We start from the raw sequence: 11,745 nt of genomic DNA on the forward strand, positions 1-11,745 counted from the left end.
AACGAGGATGTGAATTCACTTGAGCATTGTGCAGACATGAATAGAAAACGTGGATATGAATTCACTTGAGCATTGTGAATACATGAATAGAAAACGTGGATATGAATCCACTAGAGCACTGTGAAGACATGAATAGAAAACGTGGCTATGAATCCACTTGAGCATTGTAAATACATGAATAGAAAACGTGGATATGACTAAGAGGGGGGACTTACCTTTCTCGCCATCCCTGTTACTACGAGTGTCCACATTCAGGCCTTCCTCCAGCAGCCTCGCTGTAGTGGCGTAGTCGCCTTCGGAAGCCGCGTCCACCAGTTCCTGAAAGACGATAAGTTGCCCAAGTGCACTTTCGTGTCATAATCACATCATCATCAGGGGAAGACACAAGAGAGAAATATTGAAACACGATAAGTTGCCCAAGTGCACTTTCGTGTCATAATCACATCATCATAAGGGGGAGACACAAGAAAGAAATATTGAAACACGATAAGTTGCCCAAGTGCACTTTCGTGTCATAATCACATCATCATCAGGGGAGGACACAAGAGAGAAATATTGAAACACGGTAAGTTGCCCAAGTGCACTTTCGTGTCATAATCATATCATCATCAGGGGAGGACACAAGAGAGAAATATTGAAACACGATAAGTTGCCCAAGTGCACTTTCGTGACATAATCACATCATCAGGGGAGACACAAGAGAGAAATATTGAAACACGATAAGTTGCCCAAGTGCACTTTCGTGTCATAATCACATCATCATCAGGGGGGACACAAGAGAGAAATATTGAAACACGATAAGTTGCCCAAGTGCACTTTCGTGTCATAATCACATCATCATCAGGGGAGACACAAGAGAGAAATATTGAAACACGATAAGTTGCCCAAGTGCACTTTCGTGTCATAATCACATCATCGGGGGAGACACAAGAGAGAAATATAACAGTCACTTGATATACAACGAAGAGACGAAGTAGCTAGGACGCCATTGGGTAATATATATATATATATATATATATATATATATATATATATATATATATATATATATATATATATATATATATATATATATATATATATGTGTGTGTGTGTGTGTGTGTGTGTGTGTAGACCAATATGGTAGACCCACATAGTTACCTCCTCCTTCACGTCGGTGACGAAGTCTTCGTCCAATTGGGGGTCGTCTCCTCCTGGGGAGCTGAGCAAACGATACAGTACCCCAGCACTCGCCCTCGTCTCTTCTATGTGACCCGTATTGACCACCCCACCACCTCCAGCTCCAAGGGCCCCGCCCTTGGAGCTGGGCGGTGGAAGAGCGGCTCCTGACGAAGGACAGGCTGGGGAAGGTACTGGCTCCTTCTGTCCTCTGTCTGTTCCTCTCTGTGGGCAGCAGACGAGACGCTGTGTCTATTGGACATATGTATAGCCTTGGGGGGGAGGCAGAATACTTGCCACGCATTCCCTGCGTGTCGTAGAAGGTGACTAAAAGGTGGAGGGAGCTGAGGGGGGCTGGAAATCCTCCCCTCTCTTGTCTTTTTTTTTTTAATTTTCCAAAAGAAGGAACAGAGAAGGGGGCCAAGTGAGGATATTCCCTCAAAGGCCCAGTCCTCTGTTCTTAACGCTACCTCGCTAACGCGGGAAATGGCGAATAGTATGTATATGTATATATATATATATATATATATATATATATATATATATATATATATATATATATATATATTATATGTGTAGAACCTGGGGTGCTAAGTGTAGAACCTGGGGTGCTAAGTGTAGAACCTGGGGTGCTAAGTGTGGAACCTGGGGTGCTAAGTGTAGAACCTGGGGTGCTAAGTGTGGAACCTGGGGTGCTCATGTAATGGTTAATGAACCTGGGGTGCTAAGTGTAGGAACCTGGGGTGCTAAGTGTGGAACCTGGGGTGCTAATTACTGGTGCTAAGTGTAGAACCTGGGGTGCTAAGTGTGGAACCTGGGGTGCTAAGTGTAGGACCTGGGGTGCTAAGTGTGGAACCTGGGGTGCTAAGTGTAGAACCTGGGGTGCTAAGTGTGAACCTGGGGTGCTAAGTGTAGGACCTGGGGTGCTAAGTGTAGAACCTGGGGTGCTAAGTGTAGAACCTGGGGTGCTAAGTGTGGAACCTGGGTGCTAAGTGTAGAACCTGGGGTGCTAAGTGTGGAACCTGGGGTGCTAAGTGTAGAACCTGGGGTGCTAAGTGTAGACCTGGGGTGCTAAGTGTAGAACCTGGGGTGCTAAGTGTAGAACCTGGGGTGCTAAGTGTAGAAACTGGGGTGCTAAGTGTAGAACCTGGGGTGCTAAGTGAAGAACCTAGGGTGCTAAGTGTAAACCCTGGGTTGCTAAGCGTAGAACCTGGGGTGCTAAGTGTAGAACATGTGGTGCTAAGGGTAGAACCTGGGTTGCTAAGTGTAGAACCTGGGGTGCTAAGTGTAGAACTTGGGGTGCTAAGTGTAGAACCTGGGGGGCTAAGTGTGGAACCTGGGGTGCTAAGTGTAGAACCTGGGGTGCTAAGTGTAGAACCTGGGGTGCTAAGTGTAGAACCTGGGTTGCTAAGTGTAGAACCTGGCATGCTAAGTGTAGAACCTGGGTTGCTAAGTGTAGAACCTGGCATGCTAAGTGTAGAACCTGGGGTGCTAAGTGTAGATCCTGGGGTGCTAAGTTTAGAACCTGGGGTGCTAAGTGTAGAACCTGGGGTGCTAAGTGTGAGAACCTGGGGTGCTAAGTGTAGACCCTAGGGTGCTAAGTGTAGATCCTGGGGTGCTAGATAGTGTAGAACCTGGGGTGCTAAGTGTAGAACCTGGGGTGCTAAGTGTAGAACCTGGGGTGCTAAGTGTGGAACCTGGGGTGCTAAGTGTAGACCCTAGGGTGCTAAGTGTAGATCCTGGGGTGCTGAGTGTAGAACCTGGGGTGCTAAGTGTAGAACCTGGGTTGCTAAGTGTAGAACCTGGCATGCTAAGTGTAGAACCTGGGGTGCTAAGTGTAGAACCTGGGGTGCTAAGTTTAGAACCTGGGGTGCTAAGTGTAGAACCTGGGGTGCTAAGTGTGGAACCTGGGGTGCTAAGTGTAGACCCTAGGGTGCTAAGTGTAGATCCTGGGGTGCTGAGTGTAGAACCTGGGGTGCTGAGTTAGAACCTGGGGTGCTAAGTGTAGAACCTGGGGTGCTAAGTGTAGACCCTGGGGTGCTAAGTGTAGAACGTGGGGTGCTAAGTGTAAACCCTGGGTTGCTAAGTGTAGAACCTGGGGTGCTAAGTGTAGACCCTGGGGTGCTAAGTGTAGAACGTGGGGTGCTAAGTGTAAACCCTGGGTTGCTAAGTGTAAACCTGGGGTGCTAAGTGTAAACCCTGGGTGCTAAGCATAGAATCTGGGGTGCTAAGTGTATACCCTGGGTTGATAAGTGTAGAACCTGGGGTGCTAAGCGTAGAACCTGGGGTGCTAAGTGTAGAACCTAGGTTGCTAAGTGTAAACCCAGGGGTGCTAAGTGTAGAACCTGGGTTGCTAAGTGTAAACCCTGGGTTACTAAGCGTAGAACCTAGGTTGCTAAGTGTAAACCCTGGGTTGCTAAGTGTGGAACCTGGGTTGCTAAGTGTAGAACCTGGGTTGCTAAGTGTAAACCCTGGGTTGCTAAGTGTAAACCCTGGGTTGCTAAGTGTAGAACCTGGGTTGCTAAGTGTAAACCCTGGGTTGCTAAGTGTAGAACCTGGGTTGCTAAGTGTAGAACCTGGGTTGCTAAGTGTAAACCCTGGGTTGCTAAGTGTAGAACCTGGGTTGCTAAGTGTGGAACCTGGGTTGCTAAGTGTAAACCCTGGGTTGCTAAGTGTAAACCCTGGGTTGCTAAGTGTAGAACCTGGGTTGCTAAGTGTAGAACCTGGGTTGCTAAGTGTAAACCCTGGGTTGCTAAGTGTAAACCCTGGGTTGCTAAGTGTAAACCCTGGGTTGCTAAGTGTGGAACCTAGGTTGCTAAGTGTAAACCCTGGGTTGCTAAGTGTAAACCCTGGGTTGCTAAGTGTGGAACCTGGGTTGCTAAGTGTAAACCCTGGGTTGCTAAGTGTAAACCCTGGGTTGCTAAGTGTGGAACCTGGGTTGCTAAGTGTAAACCCTGGGTTGCTAAGTGTAAACCCTGGGTTGCTAAGTGTAGAACCTGGGTTGCTAAGTGTAAACCCTGGGTTGCTAAGTGTAAACCCTGGGTTGCTAAGTGTGGAACCTAGGTTGCTAAGTGTAAACCCTGGGTTACTAAGTGTAAACCCTGGGTTGCTAAGTGTAAACCCTGGGTTGCTAAGTGTGGAACCTGGGTTGCTAAGTGTAAACCCTGGGTTGCTAAGTGTAAACCCTGGGTTACTAAGTGTGGAACCTAGGTTGCTAAGTGTAAACCCTGGGTTGCTAAGTGTGGAACCTAGGTTGCTAAGTGTAAACCCTGGGTTGCTAAGTGTAAACCCTGGGTTGCTAAGTGTAGAACCTGGGTCGCTAAGTGTAAACCCTGGGTTACTAAGCGTAGAACCTAGGTTGCTAAGTGTAAACCCTGGGTTGCTAAGTGTGGAACCTAGGTTGCTAAGTGTAAACCCTGGGTTGCTAAGTGTAAACCCTGGGTTGCTAAGTGTAAACCCTGGGTTGCTAAGTGTAGAACCTGGGTTGCTAAGTGTAAACCCTGGGTTACTAAGCGTAGAACCTAGGTTGCTAAGTGTAAACCCTGGGTTGCTAAGTGTGGAACCTAGGTTGCTAAGTGTAAACCCTGGGTTGCTAAGTGTAAACCCTGGGTTGCTAAGTGTAAACCCTGGGTTGCTAAGTGTAGAACCTGGGTTGCTAAGTGTAAACCCTGGGTTGCTAAGTGTGGAACCTGGGTTGCTAAGTGTAAACCCTGGGTTACTAAGCGTAGAACCTAGGTTGCTAAGTGTAAACCCTGGGTTGCTAAGTGTGGAACCTGGGTTGCTAAGTGTAGAACCTGGGTTGCTAAGTGTAAACCCTGGGTTGCTAAGTGTAAACCCTGGGTTGCTAAGTGTAGAACCTGGGTTGCTAAGTGTAAACCCTGGGTTGCTAAGTGTGGAACCTGGGTTGCTAAGTGTAGAACCTGGGTTGCTAAGTGTAAACCCTGGGTTGCTAAGTGTGGAACCTGGGTTGCTAAGTGTAGAACCTGGGTTGCTAAGTGTAAACCCTGGGTTGCTAAGTGTAGAACCTGGGGTGCAGGAGGGTGTACGACCTTAGTTCTTGGTGCGGGTTTCGGGTGTTGCTCCTGGGGTGCTGGCTGGAGGCGCTGGGGTGGCACTGCTGGGGTACCTTTACCCTGGCCTTTGGCAGGGGGTTCCTCTGGCTCCCTCGCTCCTTCTGACGAACCTGGGGACTGAGATCGAACCCTTGTTTACTAAAACACGACTCCTGTCTTCATCGTTTACGTCAAACCAAGACAAATACATTTACAATTGTATTTACACGTAAGTCTATTTTAATTTTTTCTTGGAATATCTTTATAACTGTATGAATAAGTCTAATTTAGGATTTCTAAAAAGAATAAATATCTTTACAATTGTATTTAGGAGTTTATATAAGAGTTTTTAAAAAGAATAAACATATTTACAATTGTATTTAGGAGTTTATATAAGAGTTTTTAAAAAGAATAAACATATTTACAATTGTATTTAGTTTATATTAGGGTTTTTAAAAAGAATAAACATATTTACAATTGTATTTAGTTTATATTAGGGTTTTTAAAAAGAATAAACATATTTACAATTGTATTTAGTTTATATTAGGGTTTTTAAAAAGAATAAACATATTTACAATTGTATTTAGTTTATATTAGGGTTTTTAAAAAGAATAAACATATTTACAATTGTATTTAGTTTATATTAGGGTTTTTAAAAAGAATAAACATATTTACAATTGTATTTAGTTTACATTAGGGTTTTTAAAAAGAATAAACATATTTACAATTGCATTTAGTTTATATTAGGGTTTCTAATAGAGTAAATATATCTATAATTGTATTTAGGAGTCTATATTAGGGTTTTTAATAGAGTAAATATATCTATAATTGTATTTAGGAGTCTATATTAGGGTTTTTAATAGAGTAAATATATCTATAATTGTATTTAGGAGTCTATATTAGGGTTTTTAATAGAGTAAATATATCTATAATTGTATTTAGGAGTCTATATTAGGATTTTTAATAGAGTAAATATATCTATAATTGTATTTAGGAGTGTATATTAGGGTTTTTAATAGAGTAAATATATCTATAATTGTACTTAGGAGTCTATATTAGGGTTTTTAATAAATATATCTATAATTGTATTTAGGAGTTCATATTAGGGTTCTTAATAGAGTAAATATATCTATAATTGTATTTAGGAGTTTATATTAGGGTTTTTAATAGAGAAAATATATCTATAATTGTATTTAGGAGTTTATATTAGGGTTTTTAATAGAGTAAATATATCTATAATTGTATTTAGGAGTCTATATTAGGGTTTTTAATAGAGTAAATATATCTATAATTGTATTACGAGTCTATATTAGAGTTTCTAAAAGAATAAATATATTTACAATTGTATTAGGAGTCTATATTAGGCTTTTTAAAAGAGTAAATATACCTACAATTGTATTTAGGAGTCTATATTAGGGTTTTTAAAAGAGTAAATATATTTACAATTGTATTCGGAGTCTATATTAGGGTTTTTAAAAGAGTAAATATATTTACAATTGTATTAGGAGTCTATATTAGGGTTTTTAAAAGAGTAAATATATTTACAACTGTATTTAGGAGTCTATATTAGGGTTTTTAAAAGAATAAATGTATTTACAATTGTATTAGGAGTTTATATTAGGGTTTTTAATACAGTAAATATATTTACAACTGTATTTAGGAGTCTATATTAGGGTTTTTAAAAGAGTAAATATATCTACAACTGTATTTAGCAGTTTATATTTGAGTTTTAAAAAGAATAAAATATTTACAATTGTATTTAGGAGTTTATATTAAAGATTTTAATAATAGTAAACATATTTACATTTGTATCTAGGAGTTTATATTAAGATTTTTAAGAACATATTAGATTTTATTAGATTATATATTAGAGTTTTTAGGAGCTTATATTAGGGTTTTTAAAAGAATAAATATATCTACAATTGTATATAGGGGTCTATATCAATGTTTTCAAAAGAATAAATATATCTACAATTGTATTTAGGAGTCTATATAAGAGTTTTTAAAAGAATGAATATACTTACAATTGTATTTAGGAGTCTATATTAGGGTTTTTAAAAGAATGAATCCATCTACAGTTGTATCGTAAGTCTGTAATTAGAGTTTTTAAAAGAATAAATATATTTACAAATGTGTATTTAAAGGTTTCGCCATTACCTGATCTTGAGTTGTATGTTCGTAGAGGAACTGGGCCACTTGGCTGTGAGATAACCTGCGTGCGCAGTCTTCCGCGCTGAGGGACGCCTTGTTCTTCGTGTCCGTGGAGGCGCCCTCCGCCACCAGCCACTCCACCGCCTCCAGCTTGTTGTTCTCGGCAGCCAGGTGGAGGGGCGTGGACCCATCTCTGTTCTGGGAGTTCCAATTACATCCCCGAGTCTTCAGCGCCTCCAGGACTTCGATGTGGCCCGCGGCAGCAGCAATGTGTCCAGAGTTATCCCCTAGGAGGAAGGGGGTCCTTTTCATTCTCCTATATGTGTTTACGTGGTCCTCATATATGTGTTGTCGTGACATGATATATATAGTGGTCCTTTTCATTCTCCTATATGTGTTTACGTGGTCCTCATATATGTGTTGTCGTGACATGATATATATAGTGGTCCTTTTCATTCTCCTATATGTGTTTACGTGGTTCTCATATATGTGTTGTCGTGACATGATATATATAGTGGTCCTTTTCATTCTCCTATATGTGTTTACGTGGTCCTCATATATGTGTTGTCGTGACATGATATATATAGTGGTCCTTTTCATTCTCCTATATGTGTTTACGTGGTCCTCATATATGTGTTGTCGTGACATGATATATATAGTGGTCCTTTTCATTCTCCTATATGTGTTCAAGTGGTCCTCATATATGTGTTGTCATGACATGATATATATAGTGGTCCTTTTCATTCCCCTATATGTGTTTACGTGATCCTCATATATGTGTTGTCGTGACATGATATATATATAGTGGTCCTTTTCATTCTCCTATATGTGTTCACGTGGTCCTCATATATGTGTTGTCGTGACATGATATATATAGTGGTCCTTGTCATTCTCCTATATGTGTTTATGTGGTCCTCATATATGTGTTGTCGTGACATGATATATATAGTGGTCCTTTTCATTCTCCTATATGTGTTTACGTGGTCCTCATATATGTGTTGTCGTGACATGATATATATATAGTGGTCCTTTTCATTCTCCTATATGTGTTTACGTGGTCCTCATATATGTGTTGTCGTGACATGATATATATAGTGGTCCTTTTCATTCTCCTATATGTGTTTACGTGGTCCTCATATATGTGTTGTCATGACATGATATATATATATATATATATATATATAATATATATATATATATATATATATATATATATATATATACAAGGACACAGCACTAGATTCTAGGATAACACTGGTCATGAAGTAACTAGAAGAGCCTCACCATTATTGTCTGTGTCCCTGACATCCGACCCGCCGTCCAGTAACACCCTCACGACGCCCAAATGTCCATTTTTCACAGCGAGATGGATCGGTTGCCTACCTGACGAAGGAACATGTAGGGATCACAATGACGTAGGATATATTACTATGTGTCCTGGTGCTGTAGACGCGTTACTGTGTCCTAGTGGTGTAGGATGTTACTATGTGTCCTGGTGCTGTAGACATGTTACTATGTGTCCTGGTGCTGTAGACGCGTTACTGTGTGTCCTGGTGCTGTAGACGCGTTACTGTGTGTCCTGGTGCTGTAGACATATTACTATGTGTCCTGGTGCTGTAGACATGTTACTATGTGTCCTGGTGCTGTAGACATGTTACTATGTGTCCTGGTGCTGTAGACATGTTGCTATGTGTCCTGGTGCTGTAGACGCGTTACTGTGTGTCCTGGTGCTGTAGACGCGTTACTGTGTGTCCTGGTGCTGTAGACATGTTACTATGTGTCCTGGTGCTGTAGACATGTTGCTATGTGTCCTGGTGCTGTAGACATGTTACTATGTGTCCTGGTGCTGTAGACATGTTACTATGTGTCCCGGTGCTGTAGACATGTTACTATGTGTCCTGGGGCTGTAGATGTGTTACTGTGTCCTGGTGCTGTAGACATGTTACTATGTGTCCTGGTGCTGTAGACATGTTACTATGTGTCCTGGTGCTGTAGACATGTTGCTATGTGTCCTGGTGCTGTAGATGCATTACTGTGTCCTGGTGCTGTAGACATGTTACTATGTGTCCTGGTGCTGTAGACATGTTGCTATGTGTCCTGGTGCTGTAGATGCGTTACTATGTGTCCTAGTGCTGTAGACATGTTACTATGTGTCCTGGTGCTGTAGACATGTTACTATGTGTCCTGGTGCTGTAGACATGTTACTATGTGTCCTGGTGCTGTAGACAAGTTACTATGTGTCCTGGTGCTGTAGATGCGTTACTATGTGTCCTGGTGCTGTAGACATGTTACTATGTGTCCTGGTGCTGTAGACATGTTACTATGTGTCCTGGTGCTGTAGATGCGTTACTATGTGTCCTGGTGCTGTAGACGCGTTACTGTGTCCTGGTGCTGTAGACATGTTACTAGTGGTGTAAACATGGTACTATGTGCCCTGGTGCTGTAGACACAGTACTATGTGTCCTAGTGGTGTAAACAGAATACTATGTGTCCTGTTGCTGTAGACACGGTGCTATGTGTCGTTACTATGTATCCTAGTGGTGTAGACACGATACTATGTGTCCTGGTGCTGTAGACACGTTGCTATGTGTACCAGTGCTGCGGACACATTACTATGTGTCCTGGTACTGTAGACACATTAGTATGTATCCTGGTACGGTAGTGTATAATGCTCACGGGACGTGTGTGGTGGTGGACACATTACTATGTATCCTGGTACTGTAGATACATTACTATGTCTCCTGGTACTGTAGGACACATTACTATGTATCCTGGTACTGTAAGACACATTACTATGTATCCTGGTACTGTAGACACATTACTATGTATCCTGGTACTGTAGGACACATACTATTACCTGGTATGTAGACACATTACTATGTATCCTGTACTGTAGACACATTACTATGTATCCTGGTACTGTAGGACACATTACTATGTATCCTGGTACTGTAGGACACATTACTATGTATCCTGGTACTGTAGGACACATTACTATGTATCCTGGTACTGTAGGACACATTACTATGTATCCTGGTACTGTAGGACACATTACTATGTATCCTGGTACTGTAGGACACATTACTATGTATCCTGTACTGTAGGACACATAACTATGTATCCTGGTACTGTAGGACACATTACTATGTATCCTGGTACTGTAGACACATTACTATGTATCCTGGTACTGTAGACACATTACTATGTATCCTGGTACTGTAGGACACATTACTATGTATCCTGGTACTGTAGGACACATAACTATGTATCCTGGTACTGTAGGACACATTACTATGTATCCTGGTACTGTAGGACACATTACTATGTATCCTTGTACTGTAGGACACATAACTATGTATCCTGGTACTGTAGGACACATTACTATGTATCCTGGTACTGTAGGACACATAACTATGTATCCTGGTACTGTAGGACACATTACTATGTATCCTTGTACTGTAGGGCACATTAACTATGTATCCTGGTACTGTAGACACATTACTATGTATCCTGGTACTGTAGGCACATTACTATGTATCCTGGTACTGTAGGACACATTACTATGTATCCTGGTACTGTAGGACACATTACTATGTATCCTGGTACTGTAGGACACATTACTATGTATCCTGGTACTGTAGGACACATTACTATGTATCCTGGTACTGTAGGACACATTACTATGTATCCTGGTACTGTAGGACACATTACTATGTATCCTGGTACTGTAGACACATTACTATGTATCCTGTACTGTAGGACACATTACTATGTATCCTGGTACTGTAGACACATTACTATGTATCCTGGTACTGTAGGACACATTACTATGTATCCTGGTACTGTAGGACACATAACTATGTATCCTGGTACTGTAGGACACATTACTATGTATCCTGGTACTGTAGGACACATTACTATGTATCCTGGTACTGTAGGACACATTACTATGTATCCTGGTACTGTAGGACACATTACTATGTATCCTGGTACTGTAGGACACATTACTATGTATCCTGGTACTGTAGGACACATTACTATGTATCCTGGTACTGTAGGACACATTACTATGTATCCTGGTACTGTAGGACACATTACTATGTATCCTGGTACTGTAGGACACATTACTATGTATCCTGGTACTGTAGGACACATTACTATGTATCCTGGTACTGTAGGACACATTACTATGTATCCTGGTACTGTAGGACACATTACTATGTATCCTGGTACTGTAGGACACATTACTATGTATCCTGGTACTGTAGGACACATAAGTACATTACCTTTGTCAATAAGGCTCCGTAACTTGAGGTTAGCCTTATGATGGAGAAGGACCTGGACCATATCCAGGTCTCCCCTGCGGGCGGCGTGGTGCAAGGGC

At 41.4% G+C, this 11,745-nt stretch overlaps 1 protein-coding gene across 1 annotated transcript in view; it reads right to left on the bottom strand.

Annotated features, from left to right (window-relative positions):
* LOC139762892 (uncharacterized) overlaps positions 1-11,745 on the bottom strand; it is a 32,961-nt gene that overhangs the window by 19,000 nt on the left and 2,216 nt on the right. Inside the window, 6 exon segments of the mRNA XM_071688127.1 lie at positions 216-318; positions 1,141-1,383; positions 5,208-5,348; positions 7,368-7,648; positions 8,646-8,744; positions 11,648-11,745. The exon segment at positions 11,648-11,745 is cut by the window's right edge and continues 92 nt beyond it. Coding sequence (XP_071544228.1) covers positions 216-318; positions 1,141-1,383; positions 5,208-5,348; positions 7,368-7,648; positions 8,646-8,744; positions 11,648-11,745 — 965 coding nt within the window.

The sequence above is a fragment of the Panulirus ornatus genome, chromosome 45 (genome assembly GCF_036320965.1).
Source record: "Panulirus ornatus isolate Po-2019 chromosome 45, ASM3632096v1, whole genome shotgun sequence".
In the NCBI taxonomy this organism is placed as follows: domain Eukaryota; kingdom Metazoa; phylum Arthropoda; class Malacostraca; order Decapoda; family Palinuridae; genus Panulirus; species Panulirus ornatus.